Here is a 23,768-nt window from a genome sequence, read left to right on the forward strand (position 1 = left end):
TTTTCCCTGGCTGCGGCGCGGCGGCGGCGGCGAGGGGGGCTGGGACGCTGGCCCCGGGCCAGGGAGACAGTTTTTTTCTGTTCAAGCGTCGCCGCGGCCGCCCGGAGGAGCGAGGGCGTGCGGGCGGGCGGAGGCCGGGGGGCGGTCCCCGCCCCAGATGCCCGCCCCGCCGGAACCCGCCGCCGCCGCCGCGCTGGGCGCTTTCCAGAGGGCCCTCACCTGGGACGCCGGCCGGCCCGCCGGATTCCTCCGGGCGGGGCGGCGAGGCCGCGTCGGAGCGGGCCACCGAGGCTGGGGGAGGACCCCGGGCCCTGGCCGGGTCACGCGGCCGCCGGGCGGCCAGGTGGGGCTGGAACCCCGGCCTCTCAGCCCTTTCCCAGCCTCCCTTGCGCAGGCGGGGGGCTCACCACCCCAGAGTCGCTTCTCATTAGTGCCGGTCCATTCCCCTCTGAGGAGAGGCTCAAAGAGAGGGCACCCTTTGGCCAGGGGCTCCGTGAGGGGTCCAGAAGAGGACAGAAAGAACAAAGCTGGAGACCCAGCTTCCCTGCCAACCCCCTCCCCCCAAATGGCTTCCTGGTGCCCACCCTGCCCCCACCCCCTTCGCCTTGTCTGGCCGGGCTGGCGGGGCTGGTGGGGCTGGCTCGGGCCTCAGACACTCTGGAATCGCCAAGGTCTGAGCTCAGGGCCTGGCCCCCTTCCCAGGCTAACAGCCGGGAGGAGGGGGGTGCTGCTTGAGGGCCCAGGGGGCTAGGGAGGGGCACAGCAGGGCCCCAGGGCAGGGGTTGGCAGGGGCTGGGGAGGGGCCTTGAGTTTGGTAAGGCTGGAGAGGAGCCAGGCCTGTCCACGGGTCTGGAAGGGAGGCCCTGGAGGGCTGCAGTGTCCTGGGGCCCCAGTCATAGCGACAGGGCCTGGCCAAGAGACCCCAGGATTCAGTGTCTGACTCAGAGAACTCGGCAGGGGGTGGGTGTGACCAGGGTATCCAGAGCAGGACACTGCCAAGTCAGAGTGGCACCAAACCCTAGGAGCACCTGTCCAAGGAACTCAAGGTTTGCACTTCGAGGATGGGTATATTCGGGTAGCTTTGGAAGCACTGAGGGAGACCCTTAAGGGGGCCCCTGCCTGAATTGCTCAGTGGGCTCTGACCTGTTCATACAGCCTGGTGTTGCAGGGATGGGGTGAGGCCACGTCCTCGGGGGATCCCTACTGCTGGAATCCCAAAGTGGGTGTGAGGGGCAGCCTCGCCCTCCCTCAGGGTGCAGGTCCCACTGAGGCAGGGAATAATACTGAATGCTTACCACCCGCCAGGTGCAGGACTGAGCGTTTTATAGTCATTTTTTCCTCACACTCATTTGAACCTGACCCTCTTCTGACCCCAGAGCAGGCTGTGGCTCCCCTGGGAACACAGCACACACAGACCAGGGATAGAGTCTTAATCTCTCCAAGCCTCACTTTTCTTACCTGTGAAATGGGGATCTAGTCATTCAACAGACTGAGAACTACCACGTACCAAGCTCTTGCTAAGAGATAGAGCCAGTCCCTGCCTTCCCGGAGCTTCTGCACAGGAGAAGCCCGACATGTGCCACAAATCACTTCACACACGACGGTGGCTGCAGTAGAGGCCGGTGCCGTGACAGAGAGGAGCAAGAACTGGGAACGAGAGCGTGCTGGGACCCGGAGGTCCAGGAAGCCCCTCCGACAAAGGGACTGGTAAGCCGGAGGCTGGGAGAGGAACAGGAGTTCACAGGGCACGTGTGAAGCCAGCCAAGCCGAGGGAAGCCTGCAGGGGGCCTGAGGGCTGGGGGCCCAGGGGTCAAGAGACAGTTTACAGAGGGCATGCAGGGCTGGGGCGGGGCGGGGGGCAGAGATTCCATTCCTCTAGGAACTAAAAGAAGGCAAGTGAAGCAACAGGGTGTGAAGGGGGAGAAAGAATATGGAGGTGGGAGGCCACGGTGAGGAATCTGGGTTTTCTTTTTCATTGCAATGGGACTGTGTCAGGGCGGGAGGAGGTGCTGTTGCCAGCATCCCCTGAGAGATGATGTATTCGGGAGGTGGAATCTAGACACAGGGTGAGTGGCGGGTACCAGAGAGGCAGGTGGCACGCATGGCTCCAGGTTTCTGGCTCAAGCCTGTGGGTGGGTGAGGAAGGTGGCAGAGGAGAGGGAGACACGGGGAAGAGGCTGGAGTTCTGTTTGCGGCTCGCTGAGTTTGAGATGCTTGTATCCTCCAAATAGAGACATCTCAGCCCAGAGGTCTAGAGCCCGGACAGAATGTCCGGCCTGCAGACATAGACTTGGGGTCCCCAGCATACAGGGGCATCGATGGCCATGGGAAAGGCTGGGCTTAGCCTGGGAGAGAAGAGGGCCCTGGGTGGACCGGGGAGGTCCCCACTCCCAGGTCGGGGAGAGCAGGCAGAGTCAGAAGGGACTGAGAAGGAGCAGCTGGAGAGCACAGAGGAAAACCAAGGACGTGATGGGGAAGAGTGAGAGGAGTGTTTTGGGAGGAGCGCGAGGCCAACAGTGTCTCCTGCTGCTGAAAGCCAGATGGGGTGGGGACTTGGGGCAGTGCAAGCAAGCACCGAGCCTGGTGCCTGGCACAGACTGAGGGCTCAGTAAATGTTACCTAGTGTCATTACCAAACTCCTTAAGCCCAGCGGGGAGGCAGCAGGGAACAGAGGGTACCCTCACGTGGGTGATTGAGGCGGCTTGATGGGAGGGTCTCTTGGCAGAGGGCTAGGGGACCACCGGGGGCAACAGAGGGAAGCCCTGGCTGCCGAAGGGACTGGTAGGGGGAATCCATTGCCCACTAACCTCAGCCGGGAGCCCCAGAAGCTGGAGCCATGGCCTGCAGCAGAGACCTGCTGCCTGCAGGGAAGGGGCTGGGGAAATAAATATTACCCTAGTCTCCTCTTGTCCAGTTGGGCCTCCCAGGGGCTGAACCCCAAAGGAAGCCTGCAGGCAGGGGCCCCTGGGGGGCCTTAGCACAAGAGGTTAGGCATGGAGCAGGGAGGACAAGGAGGCAGAGTGGACCAGCAGGGCAGACTGTGACAGTTCAACTCATGGGGTGTCCCTGGCCTGCCCACTGTCTATCCTCATCTCCTGTGTCACCACAGCCAGCTGTCCCACCCCCGTAGAATCTACCGGCATGCTTCCATGCCTCCTAGATGGAGTTCTCCTGCAAGTCCGAGGAGACCAGGCCCTTTCCCGTCATTCTAGATCATTTCCACTGCCTAAGAGGTCTCCCCATGGCCACTTGTGTCTGCCCTGGTCCCTCCTCTACCTGGTGCCAAAGTCACCTTTTAAAACCTGATTCCAACCATGCTACACCCCTGCTTAAAAACCTCCAGTGGGGGGCGCCTGGGTGGCTCAGTCGGTTAAGCGTCTGCCTTTGGCCTAGGTCATGATCTCAAGGTCCTGGAATCAAGTTCCACATGGGGCTCCCTGCTCAGAAGGGAGTCTGCTTCTCCCTCTGCCCCTCACCCCACTTGTGCTCTCTCTCTCTGTCAAATAAATAAATAAATAAAAATCTTAAAAAAAAAAACCGACAAAAACCTTCCAGTGGCTTCTCTTTGCTCGCTTGGACCCACAAGGTCCTTGGTGCCTCTTGCCTCTGCAGGGTTGGGAGGTGGCGGGCGGGGCGGGGGGAGGTGTGATCCTTCTTGTCTAATCCTGCCTCTACGAGGCCTTTCCCTCTGTCTTTCTCTAAAACAGCCACTGCTGGCCCTCTGGGTCCCATCACCTGTTTGTTTCCTGGTGGTATTCCTCACAGCCTGAAACGTTCCTCTTAATAGGTATGTTTACTTACTTATTGTCTGTCTCCCCACCCTCCCAGGAAGGCACACCTTTGTGTCCAGATCCCAGCACAGGGCCTGGCACGCAGAAGGTGCTGAAGTTTGTTTATTGACCAAATGGAGTGAGACCACGAGAGTGCCCACCACTTACCGTGCACTTTGCACTGTCACGTTATATCATCCTTCCAGTGACCCTGCAAAGGGGGGCACTGAGGCTTTGCAAGATGAAACGATTAGACTCAGGTCATCAGGTGAGTGACCTGATCACCTGAGAGACCTGAGAGACCACTCCAGCCTGCCTGCTCCGGAACTGACACAGCGCTCCAGGGAGGGAGGAATAGGAAGGGCCCCACAAATGTCCTAAATGTGGGTGGGTGGGGCCCTGTGGGCAACGAGGAGCTCCTCTGGCCTAGGACAAAGAGCCAGACCCAGGCAGTGTTCGGACTGCTTAAATGTCAGGGAAGGCTCCTTTGTGGGGAAGGGGTTCTTGAGGCCCAGAGAAGGCAAGGGGCTTGGCCGAGGTTACACCGTCGGTCAACGGCAGAGGCCGGACTCACACCCAGGGCTCCTGCTGCCTCCTTAGGGGGGTCAGCTGGAGAGGGCAGCAGCAGCCTGAGTAAGAAAATTCCATTTCAGGAGGCAGCATAGCACAGCCGTCCTAGATTTTCCTGGCTGCGTCCTGTACTAACTACGGGAACTGGGAAAATTCTTCAACTTCTCTGTGTCTCGATTTCCTCCTGGTTAAACAGGGAATCAAATGAGCTGACTTTTAGGAACTCCTTAGTGGCTGCTGGCCACATAGTAAGGACGCAGGGCATGTCAGCTCCTATCCTGTGATCTGGGTCTGGGAACCATGATGGGCTGGCTGGTTGGAGCTGGGCTGCCTGTGGGGAGACGGACCCCAACCCCTGAAAGAGGGGCTCTGTGCCACCTTCACAGTTCTGAATGTCTTTGCGAAGCTTCTGGGCTCTGAAGAAAGACCTGGCTCTGGGGGGTAGGGGGGTGGGGCTACTCATCAGTTCTGAAGATGAGGGTGGGAAGTTTCAGAGGCTTGGAGGGGGCCGTTCTGCCCTGAAGCACCTCTCTCCAAGGACACTGCTGAGAGCAGCTGTCACTGAGTCCCTCCGATGTGCCACTGAGAGATGCAGCGCACTGAGAGATGGGATTGGAAAATGAAATGAACCTTTCTTCATGCTTGATCAATCAGCATTGATCAATCAGATGCAGACAGCATCTTCGGCCCTGCTACCCTTCTCCGCCTTTCAGACCCAGGAAAAGCCCACTGAGAATCAGGGTCAAGAGGTGCGCTGCCTGGATGGGGTCCCAGCCCTGCCACGTCCCAGCGGAGTGATTGTGGAGAAATCTCTTATCCTGCCCAAGGCTCAGCTTCCTCATCTGTAAATTGGGGATGATGAGAAGACCTAATTCCCAGCATTGTCCTGAGCATTAAGTGAGATAATTCATGCAAGGCCCTTAGTACAGTGCCCGCCCCAAAGAAAACAGACACCGAAAGTTGAATAGTAGTATTTTTTTTTAAAAGATTTTAATTATTTATTTGACAGAGAGAGAGAGACAGCCAGCGAGAGAGGGAACATAAGCAGGCAGAGTGGGAGAGGAAGAAGCAGGCTCATAGCAGAGCAGGGAGCCCGATGCAGGGCTCGATCCCAGGACCCTGGGATCACGCCCTGAGCTGAAGGCAGACGCTTAACGACTGAGCCACCCAGGTGCCCCTGAATAGTAATATTTCTATGACTGTATCATCTAGCTCACTCCTGTTTCACAGAAATGTCAGGCCAATTGACATTGCCGTGAAAAACAAGAAGAAAAGCTGACCCCTTTTGGGTGCCTGTTAGCGTGAAAATACAGTAACGGAAGTTATGCTTTTCAGAGTCACAGCAGTTCAGCACAGGCCACTTGGGACCCTGTGAACCTGACCTCCAAACCCGGCAGTCAAACGGAGGCTGTAATTGAGTCGTGTGAGTATGACGCCACCATGGTGTGTGCTACCCCTGGGGAATGGGCCGAACTACCGCCCATCACCAGTGCCACAAGTAGGGACAGATGGGGGGCCGGCTCACATGAAGATATGATAGATTCTTTGATGAAGGAATAATCTGAAAGAGCCCAAGCCCACGGCTTCCCAGACAACTGGTCTGCCCACCATGACTGCTGTGAATAGGCTTTACCACCAGCTTTTCTAGGATTTTCTACATACCCCTGTCAAGGACTGGGAAAGGGGTGAGATGGTCTCCTACTTGCAAACTAACAAGTGAGCCCACCATTATTTTGTGCATGCTGGCAGAAGACATGAGATTCTTGGGTCGGAGACAAAGGACTTCATTACTCATGGCATAGTAAACTGTGTGATCATCAGTCCCCTTGTCCCTAAGACCCATGGAGGGGGCACAAATGGGCCAGAGAGATGTCTGCCCATAGTGCATTGCAGTAGGGAGAGGACTCTAAACTTAGAGAACCCAAATCTTTTCTAGTGGCCAGCAAGCCCGTCTGCCCTTTGCTCTGGGGGAGACATCGTCTCCATCTTCCATGGCTGCTCACGATACCAACATCCCTGAGAGGAGTCCAGGGCAGGGGAGCCAGTGCCTCTCTTGCAAAATGTGCAGAAACTTCAGAGACTCCTGGACAATTGTTTTGCAAGAATAACCTACCCTCATTTCGGAACTGTCTCTGATTTTGGCAGATTTTCCCATGACTGCACCGCTGTATTGGCAAACCTGACCAGCAGAGTCTGGGATCAAATCTGTTCAATTTGTCACACACAGCATCGCTCAAGGCTGCTCCCAACAGGACTTCAAGGCCAGGAAGAGGCCAGTTTATAGTGCTTACCTCAACCATGCCCCTCAGGAGGTCCTAGCTGAACAAATTCGTAAAGCGTCGGATCTCCCTGAAAAAAGCAAGGTTGCTTGCTCCTGCACTGTCTGTATCAACCCCTCCACTTGGCCGGAAGTGCTAATCCAGGTAGAGCAGCATGTATGAACAGTTGCACAGACTCTGCCCTGGCCTGCAAGGAAGAAGAAGTCCAGGAAAATTCTATCATCCACAGCAACATTAGTCAGTGAATGAAAGCTCTCCTAAAAGCCTCCTGGGCCAACATGGTGCCATTGATTACTTCAACCGGAGTAGGGGAGACATTTCAAGTCATTGTGTTTTCACGAAAGAGGCAAGTTACTGTTTGACTTCCACACAAGTTGGATAGTCTCAAGGGAGCACATGGTGCTTCTGGGAAGAAACCTGGTGCCCCCCCCCCATGGGACAGACCTCTATCAGCTGGGGACACAGGTTGATGGTGCCTTCAACATGGCCCCTCCCAAAGCCAGTAGAATTAGAGTTCCCAGTCCAAGCCAAATCATTGAGTCTAGTTCTTGTTTTTGAAGGGACTGACTGAGGGTCCAACCTGTCTTGTTTGTCCATGCCACCAGCCAGATGGCATTCATCCACCCCAGGGAATCATGAGTGATGACGGCTACAGGACCAGGGATGAGGAAGACACCTGCGGGTGCTGGGGTTGGCCAGTGTTTTGTGTGGGAAATACTGGAGCTGAGGCCGCCCTCTGCTGCTTCCAGGCTTTCAGTAAGTTTAAGCAGAATGGCGATCAAATCAAGGTCTGAACTGTCCAGAGGAGGATAGCAGGCCCAGCAGTCAGTTAAATTGAAGGCACTTGCGACAGTTTGAGTGAGTTGGACCAGGATGTTTACCTCAGCAAGGGAGGCTCCAGGTGGCTTGGAAAGACAAAGATCGTTAATGCCTCTCTTTCCTCCATGTCTCCTGTGTTCTGAGGTCCTCCTTTCCCAGCTGCCGAGGTGGTTGTTTTCCTCACATTGCTACAAAATCAATCTGTTCTTTTCCAGTAACTAGAATGTCACCTTTTCCCAGTCGTTCCCACTTACGCCTTTCACTTGGAAGGGTCTGGTGCAAGAAGGACAAGAACATTTTTATAAAACGTACAGGGACTCATTATGTCCCCCAGTCTACACATAGGCCAATGCTGGGGACTCAGAGAGGGGTACACACTGAGCATTCCGGTTATCCTCATGACCCCGGACCGTGTCAGTCCAATAAGAGAACCTAGGTGGTTGAGCCACAGTTGTAGGCCCCCTTTTGACGGAACTGCCACCCAGGAGATGCACCAACCAGGCTGGGGCTAGTATTAGGGGAAAGAAAGAATCATATGTCCAGGAATGGTGAGTGTAGAAGCCTGAATTTTTATTTATTTTTAAGTAATCTCTACACCCAACGTGGGCTCGAACTCACAACCCTGCTATCAGGAGTCACACGCTCTACTGACTGGGCCAACCGGGCACCCCAGTGAATTTTTAGAACTGGTCTATCTACACCGCACCCCTCTCATCCTGCCATGACAAAGGACCTGGCCAAGGGGAGATGGCTCCATCCTAGGGACAGCCACAGTCAGTAACTGAATTGCTGAACTGAGGGGTGTGAACTAGGATGGAGGGTCAGAAATCTTTTTGAGTGTTTTTGTTTTGTTTTGTTTTGTTTTGTTTTTTACGTGAACTCTACTCCCAACATGGGACTTGAACTCACGACCTGGAGATCAAGACTCACATGCTTTTTTTTTTTTTTTAAGATTTATTTATTTATTTATTTATTTATTTATTTATTTATTTGACAGTGAGAAAGAGAGCCAGCGAGAGAGGGAACACAAGCAGGGGGAGTGGGAGAGGAAGAAGCAGGCTCCCAGCGGAGGAGCCCGATGCGGGGCTCGATCCCAGGAGTCCGGGATCACGCCCTGAGCCGAAGGCACATGCTTAATGACTGAGCCATCCAGGCGCCCCAAGACTCTCATGCTTTTTGATTTTATATTTGAGAAGGCTACTTCAGTACTCAAGAGTACCGCATGCCTGCGGATGATAGAGAGCTTGAAAGGGCCACCAGATACCTAGACTATCAGCCCATTGTTGAGTGGCTTTGGGGATAAAAGTTGTACCGCTGCTAGATCAAATCATCCAGAAAGTAAAAAACACGGATTAGTCTCAAGAACCGCAATGATGTGGGGGCACCTGGGTGGCTCAGTCGGTTAAACATCTGACTTCAGCTCAGGTCATGATCCCAGGGTCCTGGGATCAAGTCCCCCATCGGGCTCCCTGTTGGGCGGGGAGTCTGCTTCTCCCTCTGTCCGTCCCCCTGCTCATGCTGCTTGTTTTCTCTCTCTCTCTCTCTCAAATAAATGAATAAAATCTTAAAAAAAAAGAAAAAAAGAACCACAATGATGTGGCCAAAGTTGGCTGATTGGACTGGAGCAGTGCCACTGTAACCTAAAAAGTGTGAAGCACCACCGACAGCCTCAAGAAGGTGTAAAAGGTTCCATGTATTCAACCCCTCAGGAGTGAACAGGGGCAACACTGCATACACTGTGGTCTCTCTAGTCCCAAGACAAACAGATGAACGTTGGCAGGAATCACAAGTCTGGCATGGAGTAGGGGCCTCTGCACCAGAAGCATAGAGTCCTTTACTTCGTGCCCAACATGGCGGACATGTTGCCATGTCTGGTATGATGAAGGATCCAGGCAGAAATGGAGGCAATCTGGGCAATGCAGGATCGATCAACAGCTTGATTCCTGTCAGTCTCATTAGAGAATGACCCATTAGCATGCGCATCTACACAAGTGATCTAGTCTGATCACTTGCGATTTGTTTCCATAGTGAGCTGAATCCATTACCGTCCAAAACCCTCTACCCGGTGGTAGGGTTACTGTCACTGCCATTATCTACTTCACATCTGGGGACTCCTTGACGTAGAAACCACAGCCACATTGCTTTCCAGTTGGAGCTGCAAGGTTCAGACCCTTTGGCTAAACGGGGCTTGAGTTGGCCAGTCTAGATAAAGGTTTGTCGATGTCATTGATCTTTTCAATGAACTTATTTGTAGGTTAGTTGATTTTCTCTAATCTTTAGTATAGCTTTCCTTTTGCTTGCTTTGAGTTTAGTTTGTTCTTCTATCTTCTTAAGGTGGATATTTAAGTTTTTGATTTTAGGCCTTTTCTTTTTACAACTATAAATTTCCCTCTAAGCACTGCTTTGGTTGCATCTCGTAAGTGTTGATATGTTGTGTTTTTGTTTTCATAAATCTTAAAGAAGCTTCTAATTTCCCATGAGGTTTCTTCTATGACCCATTAGTTATTTAAGAGTGTGTTGTTTAATTTCCACATATTTGTGAATTTCCCAAATTTCCTTCTGTTATTGCTAATTTCATTGCGTTGTGGTCTGAGAACATACTCTGTATTTCAACCCTTTTAAGTTTACTGAGACTTGTTTTATTTATTTTTTATTTTTAAATATTTTATTTATTTATTTGAGAGAGACAGAGATAATGACAGGGAGCACGAGCAGGGAAGAGAGGGAGAAGCAGGCTCCCCGCTGAGCGGGGAGACCGATGCAGGACTCGATCCCCAGTACTCCAGTATTGTGACCTGAGCCGAAGGTGGATACTTAACAGACAGAGCCACCCGGGCACCCTGAGACTTGTTTTATTGTTTAACATATGGTCTATTCTGGAGAATGTTCCATGTATACTTGAGAAGAATATTGATTCTGCTATTGTTGAGTGGAGTCTGTCAGGACTTGGGCTTGAGTTGCGCAACTGTGACTTTTCTTTTAAAGGAGGCTCCCTTGAGGGGCACCTGGGTGGCTCAGTCAGTTAAGCGTCCAACTCTAGATCTCAGATCAGGTCCGGATCTCAGGGTCATGAGTTTAAGCCCTGCACTGGGCTCCATGTTGGGCATGGAGCCTACTTAAAACACACACACACACACACACACACACACACACTACACACAATAGAGGAGTCTACCTTGATAGAGGCTATATCTGTCTCACTGTGATAATAACATCTTGTTTTTGCCTGGTTTTAATGTAAGGGCTAGCAGCGTTTTCTACGACAGTGGAGTTGATCACAAGAATTTAACTAGATTTCTTTGGGTCACCTTTAGTAGCGTTGTAAACCCAAACTGAGACAATAAGAACCCTAAGAGTAATCAATGACTCATCTGTGGTTTTCTATGGGTTTGTCTGTCTCAAGAGAATCTCCCTGAGTGGGATAAAGCTCCCTTACAGCAGCCAGGACTCACTGGAAGGGGAAAAAAAAACAAACTAAACAAAACTGAGACCTCTTACTGTCATCTTGGAGTGGGTATAAGATTGGCGTGACAGACGGTAGGAAGGACTGAGCTGTAAGATGGCTCAGCTGTTGTTATTCTCCCTTAACAAGCAGCACATGTCTTTCCCCTCACCTCCCAAGTGAGCCAGCAGAATTCTAATGATTCATCTGGTTTTCATCCGTAGCAGTAGTAAATTTCCCTCCATCCATGTTTAGTGGGTGTGTGTGCTGTCTGAAAGGGGATAACATTTCTGTACGCCCAAGGTGAGTCTTAGTCCTGGTTGTTACAATGGGGCAGACCTGAGGCTGACCCCTCCACTCCCCAGTCCTACCCAGAGGAGAGTTAGCAACAACCTGGGCGACGTCTTGCAGCTGACTTTGAATCTACGCCCAGGTACCCTGCTGGCAACTACATCCCCCATTCGTTCTCATGAACAGGAAACAAAGTTGAAGACCATTTATGGCTTGGTTGATTAGACGATCCGGTCAACATGGGTGCTGCGGATTCCCTTGGCCTTCCCTCCAACCTTGTTAGTAAACCCATGAGGTCCTCATACTTCCTCTGACCGAAAACCGTGGTTCTGTCAGCATCTCATCCTCAGTGCCCAGTCAAGCACTGTGAAAGGTCTCTCATTTCACCCTATTTTCAAATAAACAAGTCATGGTGACACAATTTCATGGACACTGGCAGAAGACTTGAGACGTCTGAGTCAGAGATTCAGGACTTGATTACTCACAGCACACAAGTGTCATGAACGTGAGCATATCTGTCACTTCCCCTTCCCTCAAGTCTCGCCAAAGCCAGGCAGGTGGACTCATACGGACGCCCACACACAGGGTGAGCTGTGTTACAGTAGAGGAACTCTGAACTTGGGGCAGCCAGGTATTTTATAATGGGCAGTAGGTATGCCTGCCCTTTGCTCTAGAGGGAGCCAGCTATCGCTCTTGTCCAAGGCTGTTCACTATGCAAACACCCTGGAAAAGACAGTCCGGAACAAAAGGTAGTGTCTCTGCTCACCACACCTGCATTCATGCGAGAGACTGGGAGTCAATGGTCTCCTACCACCTCTCTCCTCATATCTCACTAAATCCTCATGGCAACCCTGCCACGTAGGTATAACTGACCCAGTTTCACGGATGAGGAACTGAAGTCCAGAGAAATGAAATGAATTACTCCTGGTGACATAGCCAGTAAGCAGCGGATCCGGGGTCAAGCCCAGGCCAACCTGATTCCAGGCCTGTGTCTTATCCATCCTCCTGCAGAACTTGAGGCAGGGAGGGGCTCTGAGCGGAGAAAGGTGATGGGAATTCCCTTGAGTAGTGGGAGGGGATTGTGGGGAGGGTGGGAAGGAATGAGGGGGGCCAGGAGCCAGTCTCGTAGGACCTTGGAGATCATAATAAGGACTTCGGGTTTTTGTCGAAGTGTGCTGGGGAGATGCCAGAGAGTTTTGGGCAAGAGAGTGATATGACCTGATGTATGTTTTATTTTATTTTATTTTTTTTTAAAGATTTTATTTATTTATTCGACAGAGATAGAGACAGCCAGCGAGAGAAGGAACACAAGCAGGGGGAGTGGGAGAGAAAGAAGCAGGCTCATAGCAGAAGAGCCTGATGTGGGGCTCGATCCCATAACGCCAGGATCACGCCCTGAGCCGAAGGCAGACGCTTAACCGCTGTGCCACCCAGGCTCCCCTATTTTATTTTTAATAAGATTTTATTTATTTATTTGACAGAGACAGAGACAGCCAGCGAGAGAGGGAACACAAGCAGGGGGAGTGGGAGAGGTAGAAGCAGGCTCCTAGTGGAGAAGCCTGATGTGGGGCTCGATCCCAGAACTCCGGGATCACACCCTGAGCCAAAGGCAGACGCTTAATGATTGAACCCCCAGGCGCCCCTGATGTATATTTTAAAGATTTATTATTTGAGAGAGAGACCGCACAGCGGGGAGGGGCAGAAGGAGAGGGAGCTGAGCGCAGAGCCCCATGTGAGGATCGATCCCATCACCCCGATATCATGACCTGAGCCTAAACCAAGAGTCTGATGCTCAACTGACTGCGCCACCCAGGCGCCCCCTGATTGATTGATTGATTGATTGATTTAAAAAAGATTTTATTTGTTTGTTTTGTCAGAGAGAGCCAGCACAAGCATGGGGAGAGGCAGCAGTGGGAGAAGCAGGCTCCCCGCCAAGCAAGGAGCCCGATGCAAAACTTGATCCCAGGACCCTGGGATCATGACCTGAGCCGAAGGCAGACACTTAACCGACAGCCACCCAGGTGTCCCCTGATATATGTTTTAAAAGAATTGTTTCCTGTTCTGTAAAATGGGGATAACAGTAGTACCTTCCCGAAAAGGCTGTCATGAGGAGTAAATGACAGGGATTAAACAGGAGGCTGAAGGCCAGGGTCTTAGTTGGTGCCAGGAAAAATAAGCTGTTGGTTGAGTGGATACTGGGCATGATGATGACACAGAGGGTGCACTGAGGGATTTAGGATGGGGCTGGGAGCTGAAGACAGTACGGACCTGGAGGGTCTGTACATGCAGGCTAGAGTCCAAGAGCTCCTCCAGTCGGCCTGGCCGAACTGAACTGGGGTCGGGCCCTGAGTCAGGATCACTGCTGCCTAAGAGTCTGCTGGTAGATGGAGCGAGTGAAGAGGGGCACAGGACTCTCCAAGAAAGCAGGCGGCAGCAAGGGTCAGAAAATGGCTGTTGCAGTGAGTCTATGTAGAAGGAAGATGGGGCCAGGAGGAGGGCATTCAATCGTCAAGTCCGAATGCAGAAGCACGTGCTGTCTAGCTAAAGAAGGAGGTTGCCGATGAGATTACAGGGGTCTAAATCCTAGCTCCTTCTCCCCTGCCCTGGTGCACCGCCTTAAGGCACTTCAGACTGCACATCTGGGCACTATTGCCTGCACCATCTGGCTTCTCCAAATCTAATAAGGGAAAGAAAAAGAACACAGAAGGGGGGAAAAAGCAGGGCTAATGCTCAGGGAGCACTAGTAATTTTAACAGAGACCCACCTAAAAACAGCATAACGGTCATAAGCATAACTACTAGGTCCTTCAGCCTCACCATCCAGCAGGAACCCCTCCGCAGCTGCTGCACCCGGGCCTGAGTATGCCCAGTACAGGGCTTTTCAGTCAGCGGCTTTTTGAGGGCTTAAAAAAAAAAAAAAAAGTTAGGGGCGGACTTTGCATCAGTCCCAGGCCTTGGAGTTAAGGGGATCGGCAGACTGGGCCTCTGAACATGCAGAAAGGGGTGAGGGTATCTTGACCCCCGCCTGGCCTGCCTTGCCGGTTGAAGTGAGAAGCACTGAGGACTGAAGAGGCTGTAAGGGCGCTCAAGGGACCATTTGTTATCATCAAGAGTGGTGTTGTTGATTATGCCACTGTCCCGCCTGCCCTGGGTCCGACCCGCGCGGAAAGGGAAATCCAAGGGGAGACGGAGGCAAGCGGGGATTTCTCAAACCGAGTGCTCTTCTCCCTCTGCGGCTCCCGCGCAGCCACTTTCAGGTCCTGCATCCAGAGCGGCGTCACCCCGGAGACTCCCCTCCTGCGGCCCGGGAAGCCCAGAGTTGGTTCACCAGCTTCGGGATGAGGGGCTCGCCCACGGACCACGGTCTCCCGCCGCAGACACGCCCCACTACGGGCATCTTGACGTCTGAGGGGCGCCATTTCCGCCCTCATCCTAGGCCTAAAGAGAGGGGGCGGAGCCGAGCGGAAAGCGCTCTGCTTGTACGTCACGTCCGGTGAGCCTAGTGGCGACAACGGCAACATGGCTCTGAACGGTGCGGGTGAGGACTTGGGCTGTGGGGGCCTGTGGTTGCGGGGTGCAGGAGGTAGTCCGGTCGGGCAAGATCCCTCTGCCTCTTGTGCCTCTCTTCCAGAAGTCGACGATTTCTCCTGGGAGCCCCCAACCGAAGCGGAGACGAAGGTTCTGCAAGCGCGAAGGGAGCGACAGGATCGCATCTCCCGGCTCATGGGCGACTACCTGCTGCGTGGTTACCGCATGCTGGGCGAGACGTGCGCGGACTGCGGGGTGAGGAGAGACTTGGGACGTGGGATCGGGGATGAGGCCGCGGACCAGGCGCACGGCGCTTCCCCAACTCCCCTCTGGACCCCATCGCCCTGCGTCTCACCCCGCGTCTCACCCCTGCCCCCGTGCTTTCTGCTTCTAGACGATCCTCCTCCAAGACAAACAGCGGAAAATCTACTGCGTGGCTTGTCAGGAGCTCGACTCAGACGTGGATAAAGATAATCCGGGTGAGGGCCCGAGTGTGCTTGGTGGAGAAGCTGCGTGGTGATAGAGGCCCCGGGAACAGTAGGTTTGGGAGGTGACAGTGGAGGCTTTGGGTGAGGCGGAGGTAAGGTGCTTTCTCCTTTTGGCTCTAGAGAGGACCATTCATTAAGTAGGAGCACTAAATACCTGTGTGCCAGACAGTCTGAGGAATCTGAGCTCAGTCCGGCATAGTCCTGACGGGAGAGGTGAAGCAAGGGTATAAATAACTCTGACACAAAGAAAAAAATGGGTGAGTTACCTTTTAGAGGGGAGGAAAAACATCTCAAGCATAGAAAGAGCAGAGCAGGAAAGAGTAAGGAGGTGGCTCAGAGCTGACGGGGGACAGGCTTCCTGACCATTCCACCCACTTTCTCCTCTTTTAGCTCTGAATGCCCAGGCTGCCCTCTCCCAAGCTCGGGAACACCAGCTTGCCTCGGCCTCGGAGCTCCCCTTGGGCTCTCGGCCAGCCCCTCAGCCCCCAGTACCCCGTCCAGAGCACTGTGAGGGAGCTGCGGCAGGGCTCAAGGCAGCCCAGGGGCCACCCCCTCCTGCTGTGCCTCCAGATGCAGATGTCCTGGCCTGCACACAGGAGGCCCTCCTGCAGAAGCTGACCTGGGCCTCAGCTGAGCTGGGCTCTAGCACCTCCCTGGAGACTAGCATACAGCTGTGTAGCCTAATCCGGGCTTGTGCTGAGGCTCTGCGCAGCCTGCGGCAGCTGCAACACTAAGTGGCCCCTCCTGAGAAAAACCCTCTAGAAAAACAGCTGGCCTCTTGTGTGGTTTGTTCTTTTCTTGGTTCTGAGTATGCATGCCAGCTCCAGCTCCACTCGCCTTTTTCCTGCTTTTGGCCTCTTACCCTACCATTGTCTGTTCTCCTTGATGCCCTGAGAGATTAGTTGGGCTTGTTTGTGCTTGGTTCCCCCCACTCAGAATGAGGGAGGAAGGAGAGGACTATGTGATACTTTTTTCTGAGGAGGAGGTCATAGCCACCTCAAGAGCAGGAACTAGAGGGATGGACCTCTGCGGCATCCCTGCAGCCTCTTAGCCATCCAGTGCTCAATTCCCATCCTTGAGTGAGATTTTGGGTTCCAGTCCCCCTTGGTGTCTTCTCCTTCCCCTGAGCATTCTGATACCATCATCCTGACCCACCTCATGCCCAGCCCAGGTACTCAGACACTGAGACACTGACTGGGCGTCAGGTTGCACGTTAGGGACCAAGTATGGACTTACCCACGTCTCCTGACCCCCCCCCCGCCCCGTTTAGATCCTTTCCCTTGGGAGTTAAAATTGAGCAGAATAATTAAACACATTGTTGTGGGGGGAGCGAAAAAGAACAGTGAAGGAACCGCGTTCGCCGCTTTTGGTCTCTTCCCCCGCCCTTTTTTCTGGCTCCCTTAGAGTGGATGCCCCATTCTCTTTCTCTGCTTTTCGCGATGTGGTCCCAGCACCGTAGCCCTTTTAAGAGAGGCCCCGCCCATGCGAAGGGGGTGGGGCAGGGGCGGAGTCGGAGGAGTCGGGGAAGGAACAAAGCGCGGCCTGCGGGCGGCGGCTGGGCTCGGCCGGCTGGGCCGCGCGGTGCGGGGCCTGCGGGCTGCGGCCCGGGCGGAGTGTTTAAGGGAAGGAGGCGGCATCGCTGTCCGCGCCGGCCGGGCCATGAATGGGCTGCCCTCAGCCGAGGCGCCGGGGGGCGCTGGCTGCGCCCTAGCCGGGCTCCCTCCGCTACCGCGCGGCCTCAGCGGTCTCCTCAACGCAAGCGGGGGTTCGTGGCGGGAGCTGGAGCGCGTCTACAGTCAGCGCAGCCGCATCCACGACGAGCTGAGCCGCGCGGCCCGCATCCCAGACAGGCCCCGCTACGCCACGGGCGCCACCAACGCGGGACCCGCCGCCGGTCCCCCCGGCCCGCGTCGTCCTGTCAATCTCGACTCAGCACTAGCAGCGCTGCGCAAGGAGATGGTGAGTGGCTGGGCCCCGGGCCAGCTGGGCGGGGGGCTGCCGCTCAGCGTGAGGGTCCCGGGGCGGAGCGCAGCCAGAGGCACGGAACCCGGAACTCTAGGCTTGAGTCTCAGAAGAACTGCAGAAGCCGGTTGGGTCAGAGGGGATATAGTAACAATGATTATAGTTACTGTTTATGGCAGTAGTTACCATGTATTTTTAAATGCTTTACTCGTGTTATTTCATTCCATCCTGTTAGGTAAATGTTATCCCCGTTTTACAGATGAGGGTCAGTGACGCCTAAAGATTGACAGCTTGCAGGTGGCGTCTGCTGTCCACAAAACTTTGTGCTTAGAAGGTGCAGGAAGATTGGCTAGGGCTGAGGGTGGCCTGGACCCCAACCCCAGCCCACCCTCAGTCTTTTGCAGGTGGGGCTGCGGCAGCTGGACATGTCCCTGCTCTGCCAGCTGTGGGGCCTGTACGAGTCAATCCAAGACTATAAGCACCTGTGCCAAGACTTGAGCCTGTGCCAGGACCTGTCATCCTCCCTGCACTCAGACAGTTCTTATCCACCTGATGCTGGCCTGTCTGATGACGATGAGCCTCCTGACGCCAGCCTGCCCCCGGATCCGCCACCCCTCACTGTGCCTCAGACACACAATGCCCGGGACCAGTGGCTGCAGGACGCCTTTCACATCAGCCTCTGAAGAGCTGGGGGTGGGGGGAACATGCACCCTTGCAAAAGGCTCAGAAACTCACCCTTTAGTAAATACTCAGACTTATAGTGCCTGCTTTCCCCTTGGGCCCCTCAGAGGCAAAATTGCCAACCCCCTCTCTCCTGACTCTGGTTAGTTAGCACTGGGGCAGGCACCTGGGTTACAGCCTTTGCCCACGGCACTGGATCTCCACTACTTCCACATATGTGCACCCCAGCTTGGCCAACCTTCAGTCTGGTGGCGGGGCCCAAGCATCTAGCACTCCCCTTGACGTCTCTGGAATTGGGATGAGTGCCTGGTTCCCATCTCCTTTTCACCTTTTGCTGCTATTGGCAGCTGCTGGCTCAGGGGCATCCCACCTCTGGTCCTTGGGTTCCACTGCTCTAGACCAGGGCATTCCCATCCTTGCACCCACCCACGGCCGGGAGGGCCAAGGCTCCGTGCTGGATATTTAAGTTTAGGGGCCAGACTCTTGGGCACGTAGGTAAATAAATACTCTCTCAGAGTTCTTGTGTTTTGAATGCCTGGCTCTGGGGCGGGGAGATAGCGGTGTTTCTGGAAAGTGCGGCCCCGCGCTCCGCCGGCAGATGGCGCCCGAGACCCCCGAGTGGAAGAAAAGCTCGCCGGCGATGGAGTGCGAATCCTTCCTCCACCGACGGGGTTGGGGAACATGCCGAGCTGGCTGAGCTAGTCCCGCGGTCTGCGACGGCGGGCGAGTAACTTCCCTTCTGGCCGGAGATCTGGGAGCCCAACCCGCACCCCCGCAACTTGCTTTGGTCCTTCCTGGCCCGCCGGGAAGGAAGGAGAAGGAGCCGCCTATCTTGAGAGAAACTTTCCACCCCAAGTGGGGGCGGAGTTGGGGCGGCACAGGAAATGGGTGGGCCTGAGCCAGCGGGCCTAGGGGCCCCTCGGCGGGAGAGGGGAAGGCGCCTCCAGGAAGGGCCCGGGAGCTAGTGAGTGCTCTTTGGGTGGGAGGAAACAGCTGCAGAGGCAGAAGGGGGTGAAGTTGCGTTGGCCCACGCCTCCCCAGGGGCCACAGAAGCCCTGGGCGGGGGAAGGGGGCAGGGCCCTGGGCTCCAGTGCCTGAGACCCAGCTTGGTGGAGTGATTGGGTACCACACACTCCCATTCTGCGCTTACTCTCATACAGGCCGCCTGACTCCCCCACAGCCGGTGGAGCCTGCAGGCCTGTATGTAAAGGGCTATCTCTTACAGAGGAAACCGAGGATCACACCGCTGGGCCTGGGAGCCAAACCCACGTGTCAGGCTCGCCGGAAGAAGCCTGCACATTTGGGGATGGTGGGCGTTCAGACCTCCAGGCACACACAGAAAACCCCCACAACTCCCTGAGACGAAGAGGAGAGGACCTCGAAGATACACACTTAGGCTTACAGGCTACTTGACCCCATTCCACGCGCACTATCACGTGCCTCTGGAGACAACAGCGGGCACCCTTGGCAGATCAGATATCTGTTCAAACCGAGTATTTCTGAAGGCCCAGGTTGCAGTCCATTCACAAACCTTGCCGAGCGCCAGCAGGGAGGGAAAGAAGCGGATGCGCTGCCCCAGGGCAGTTCTCTAACTCTGGGCCTGATACCTGCAGGTGCTCATTACCATGCTGGGCCAGCGGGTAGGCGATAAGGGCTCTAATCTAGGTGTGAACACCGCGGCTAACGCCTGGGGCAGGCTTCTTAGGGGAGGGAGAGTAAACGTGTGTGTGCGAGTGTGCGCACACTCACACACACACTTTCCAGCCTGCGATAACGGATTCTGTTTAATGAGACCTCAGAAAATCAGCCAGCCTCGGTACTAAATGCTTCCCGAGATTTCATACTCTCAGTGACCCTGTAAGAGTCAGAACTATAATTATCCCTATTTAACAGAGGTAGAAACTGAGGCTCCGAGTGTTAGTAGTTTGCCCAAGGTCACACGCTTGTTGGAAGTCAGCTGCTTGTGGGATGTTGGGACTACCTTCCCACCTGACAGCTAAGGAGTCAGATTCCCAGACTGGCAAATAGGTGCTGCCCAGGTTGACCCCTGACTCTGCTCCTTCCTGCTTAGGTTGAGACCTGGGTGGCAGCAGGAGTCTGCCGCTGCAGTGTTGACAGTTGGCTCTGGCCCAGATTCGCAGTGTGGCCCTGAGCAAGTCTGTTCCTTCTGGGGTTCTGTTTCCCCCACCTGTGAAATGGGGCCATCAGTACGTACCTCCCAGGGCTGCGGGCAGGAAGGGTGGCGGCCCGGGCAGTGCTCGCGAGGGCGGCACCAAGTTGCTGGTAGCTCTCTCCCCGGCCCGCGCGTCCACGCCGCCCCGGCGCGCTACGAGCGGGCGCTCGGGTCAAGGCGTCCCCCTTGGTACGCCCCCCACCCCCCACAGCCGCGGTGGCCGCGAGAGGCCCCGGAAGCCGGACCGCCCCGCCCCCCGCTCCCGCCCCGGCCCCGGCCCCCGCCCCCCGCCGGAGCCCCGCCCGCCTTCCGACGGGGGTGCGGCTCCAGGAAACGGCGCGCTCGCCGCTCAGCGCTCCCGCGACCCGACGCGCCCCGGGCGACCCGGTCGACTCAGCCGGACCACCCGGCGGGCCCCAGCGGCGGCAGCGGGGTGATCGGCCCCGGGTCCGAGCCTCGGACATCTCCGACGGACGGGGCGGGCGGCGCGAATAGCAGCCCGGGAGGCCATGGGGACCCAGGCCCGGCCAGCGGTCGCGGGCCAGCGGGAGCCCCGAGTCTGAGGAGTCGGCGGCGGGGGCAGCGGGAGCCATGACCTCGGTGTGGAAACGCCTGCAGCGCGTGGGCAAGCGGGCCGCCAAGTTCCAGTTTGTGGCCTGTTACCACGAGCTGGTTGTGGAGTGCACCAAGAAATGGTGAGTGGCAGGGAGGCCTGGGGGCCTCTGCGGACTGGCTGGGACCCCATGGCGCCGTTGGAGCCCGAGAGAACCCTGCCCCCAGCCCGGTGGCCCCTGGCCCCCACCTTGGACCCTGGTGTCCCTGACACAGAGACTCAAAAATGCCTTTGCAGTTTGGGGGGCCCCTGGAATTGGGGGTGTGGGTTGCTTTTGGGGAGTGGAGGTCAGAACTTGCAGGCCCGAGAATCTGTCCGTGCCTACACCTTCCTCAACTGCGGTGCTCGAGCTGGGGGAAGGGAGGCCTCATGTTTTTGTGACCAGAGGGATGGTTCGGGGTAACATCAGAAAAGGGAGCAAATTCTGAGGTCTGCGGGTGGCCTGGTTGTGGCAGAAACCTCCATGGACTGTCGTACAGCTCAGAACAAGGATGTTGCCCCCTCCTCCTCTGCCCATTTGTTGAGCCAGAGGAACCCCCCACACACACACTTCAGCCAGAGTGGGTGCTGGGATATGTCTCCACGATGCCCTTAAAAGGGGAAACTGAGCACTGGGAGGGATGAGGAGGGAGGCAGGGATCGGCTTAAAGGGGACTGAGGGCCTAGAAGGCTGTGAGTCTGGGAGGAGAGGGCTTGGGGAGGGCGAGGTGTCCCAGTTGGGGGAGATCTGTGCGAGAGAGTACAGGACCTGGCCCGGACTGCCTAAGGGCCAGGGCGTCTTGTTCACATGCTCCCACCCGCAGCTGCCCGGACCCCTGCGTCACACCCTAAATATACGTGTTCACTGGTGTCGGCTTCCCTTGGCTGGATTAGGGCACAGCTGTGGGGGCCTCACCCGCCAGGCGGGGCTAAATTTAGGCTCCCAAGAGGAAGAGCTGCTGGGGCAGGAAGGGATCATGGGGTCCAAAGGGAGGGGAGCGAGCAGGAGGCTAGGGTCCCTTGGGCAGCAGCCGTATCCCTGGTTTTGACTCCGCCAGCCAGAGGCCCGTTCACTCCATTTGGCGAGGCTCAGAGAAGACCCGGGGCTGGCTAAGGTAACACAGCACAGGACTGGGACTTTCACTCTGGCCTCTGGCTTCTGCCTTCTGCCCCAGCATCCTGGGTGAGGCCAGGGGGACGCTGGGCATGGTCCCAGAGAGCAGGCCTGCGGTGCGGGCAGTGTCAACGCATCTGAGTCACGGGGGCGGGCAGGGCCTCTTGGGCTTCTTAGCCAGAAGCCCAGGCTAGGAAGCTGCTCCTGCCCAGGTCTTGGCTCCCCAGGAGGGCGTGCCCAGCCTGAGTCAGGCTGCCCAGCCAGGCCCCGCCCTCTCTAGGCACACACACACACACACACACACACCCACACACCCCCGTCTGCTTCCCCTTTCTGGGAAGGCCCCATGGCTACTCTTGCTCAGCCATCGCCGCAGTCTGGGGTTGGGAAGGGGAGCTTGGCTGCAGGTCAGAGGGCTCTGGGCTCAGCTTTGTGACCTTGCCTTGGCTCCCAACTTCTCTGGGCCTCAGCATCCTTAGGGGTTGACTGAAGAGCCATTCATCCTGGCTCAGCCCACACAGAGGCAGCGAGGTGGGTGGACCTCAGTGTCCTGGCATGGGGCTGGGTACAGGCAAGAAGGTCCCTTGTACTGTCCTCGGCCTCATGGTCCTCTTGACCACCCCCACCCTTCTGGGCAGCAGTTGGACCCTCTAACCCGAGAGGGCCTTCTCCCTCCCAGGCCCCACCACCTGTCAGTTCTGTGGGGCTAGGCCCTGCGCAGGCTACTCTTTGCCCTTGTTTTATCTGTCCCCTCACATCTCTGCCTCTCCTCGGAGTCTGCCCTGGTGTGTGCAGTTCAGCCTGGAGGTCACCCTCTGGAAGTCTTCTTGGATGCCCCTTGTGGGAGTCAGGGGCTCTGCAAAGCTGGAGTCCAGGGCTTGGGGTTTGAGAGGTGGGGAGCACGGCTGATTCTCCGGCCCCTGGGCCCTGGGTGGGTATCTAATGAGAAGCTGACCCTCTGCCTCTCTGATCACCTCCCACCCTCTGCCCCTCACTCTGACCCCAAGGCTCCCCCAACCTCAGACCTTTGCGCTGAGCCCTCCTTCTCCAGGCCCTCTCATAGCCCATTCCTCCCCTCTGAGCCTCTGCTCAGACACCCCAAGCTCAAGGAGACCCCAGTGGCTCTCTCCTGTCTCCCTGAAGTCAGCTTGTTAACTTATTTTCCTTCTTGACCGGCGCTCTTCCACAACCTCTGTGGTCCTCAGCCCCGGAAGGGTCTCGCTTCTCCTCTGCACTGCTCTGTCTTCTAAACCGAGCTGGGTTTACAGAGCGTGCTCCCCAGATATTTGCAAGTGATCGGGTCTGTTTAACTCCGAGTCTGTCTTTCTCAGTGTCTCTGAGCCTGTGTGTCTCTTGCAGGGCCCTTGCGGGGTTTATGCGTCTCTTTCTGTCTCTGTATGTCCCTGTCTCTCTCACTGCCTGTCTGCATAATCCCTACCGACCCACATGGGGCCTTTGCCCTTCTGCCCGGGGCCCCACCCTGCGTGCATGGCCTCACCCTGCTCCTGGTGGCTCCAGATAAGGAGCTGTCCAGGCCCTCTCCTGGGGGAGGGGGACGTGGGCAGCAAGAAGACCCTGGAGGAGATAGAGAGGCTGGGTGGGTGGGCGGGCCTGACTGAGTAGACCCCCCTGTCCTCACCCCCAGGCAACCGGATAAGCTGGTGGTGGTGTGGACCCGGCGGAACCGTCGCATCTGCTCCAAGGTGGGAGAGGTTATCAACTGGGGGGTCCAGGTGGGGGGGTGAGGCCAACAGAGAGCACAGGGAAAGTGGGGGAGTGAGGACTGCTGGGGGAGTGGAGTCAGGTTCAGGTTTGGATCAGTATCCATAGAAGGGAGAGAAAGATGAGGTTGAGTCCGGAGCTAAGGGCAGGGGGCGAGGGGAGAGCTGTGAGTCAGGGGAGGCCTCAGACCGCTCATTGCAGGCCCACAGCTGGCAGCCAGGCATTCAGAATCCGTACCGGGGCACCGTGGTGTGGATGGTGCCGGAGAATGTGGACATCTCCGTGACCCTCTACAGGGTGAGTCTCGAGACTTCTGCGTAGGTGGGAATGGGGGGGGG

General features: G+C 56.0%; 3 protein-coding genes across 5 annotated transcripts in view; all 3 read left to right on the top strand.

Annotated features, from left to right (window-relative positions):
- The first annotated feature begins 13,190 nt into the window (after positions 1–13,190).
- Positions 13,191–15,955, top strand: ZNRD2 (zinc ribbon domain containing 2). Of its 2 annotated transcripts, none has more exons than XM_008709005.2 (4): positions 13,191–14,708; positions 14,802–14,953; positions 15,093–15,177; positions 15,577–15,955. In XM_008709005.2, exons 1-4 carry the CDS (start codon positions 14,690–14,692, stop codon positions 15,918–15,920), a joined length of 600 nt encoding a protein of 199 aa, XP_008707227.1. In that variant the 5' UTR covers positions 13,191–14,689; the 3' UTR covers positions 15,921–15,955. The 2 variants fall into 2 exon arrangements, with proteins under 2 accessions (XP_008707227.1, XP_040495339.1); XM_040639405.1 differs by having other exon boundaries at positions 14,642–14,702.
- Positions 15,956–16,711: 756 nt separating this feature from the next.
- Positions 16,712–18,343, top strand: FAM89B (family with sequence similarity 89 member B). The gene is made up of 2 exons (XM_040639404.1): positions 16,712–17,145; positions 17,553–18,343. The coding sequence occupies exons 1-2, from the start codon at positions 16,846–16,848 to the stop codon at positions 17,829–17,831; spliced, it is 579 nt and encodes a 192-aa protein (XP_040495338.1). The 5' UTR covers positions 16,712–16,845; the 3' UTR covers positions 17,832–18,343.
- A 2,047-nt stretch (positions 18,344–20,390) lies between these two features.
- The window catches only part of EHBP1L1 (EH domain binding protein 1 like 1), a 15,568-nt gene continuing 12,190 nt past the window's right edge, over positions 20,391–23,768 (top strand). The window contains exons 1-3 of one of the 2 annotated variants that reach the window (XM_040639406.1): positions 20,391–20,697; positions 23,354–23,411; positions 23,632–23,727. In XM_040639406.1, coding sequence (XP_040495340.1) covers positions 20,594–20,697; positions 23,354–23,411; positions 23,632–23,727 — 258 coding nt within the window. In that variant the 5' untranslated portion in view covers positions 20,391–20,593. The remainder of the gene's footprint in view (positions 20,698–23,353; positions 23,412–23,631; positions 23,728–23,768) is intronic. The other variant, XM_040639408.1, reaches the window with a different exon arrangement.

This window comes from Ursus maritimus, unplaced genomic scaffold (assembly GCF_017311325.1).
Source record: "Ursus maritimus isolate PB19 unplaced genomic scaffold, ASM1731132v1 scaffold_23, whole genome shotgun sequence".
In the NCBI taxonomy this organism is placed as follows: Eukaryota; Metazoa; Chordata; class Mammalia; order Carnivora; family Ursidae; genus Ursus; species Ursus maritimus.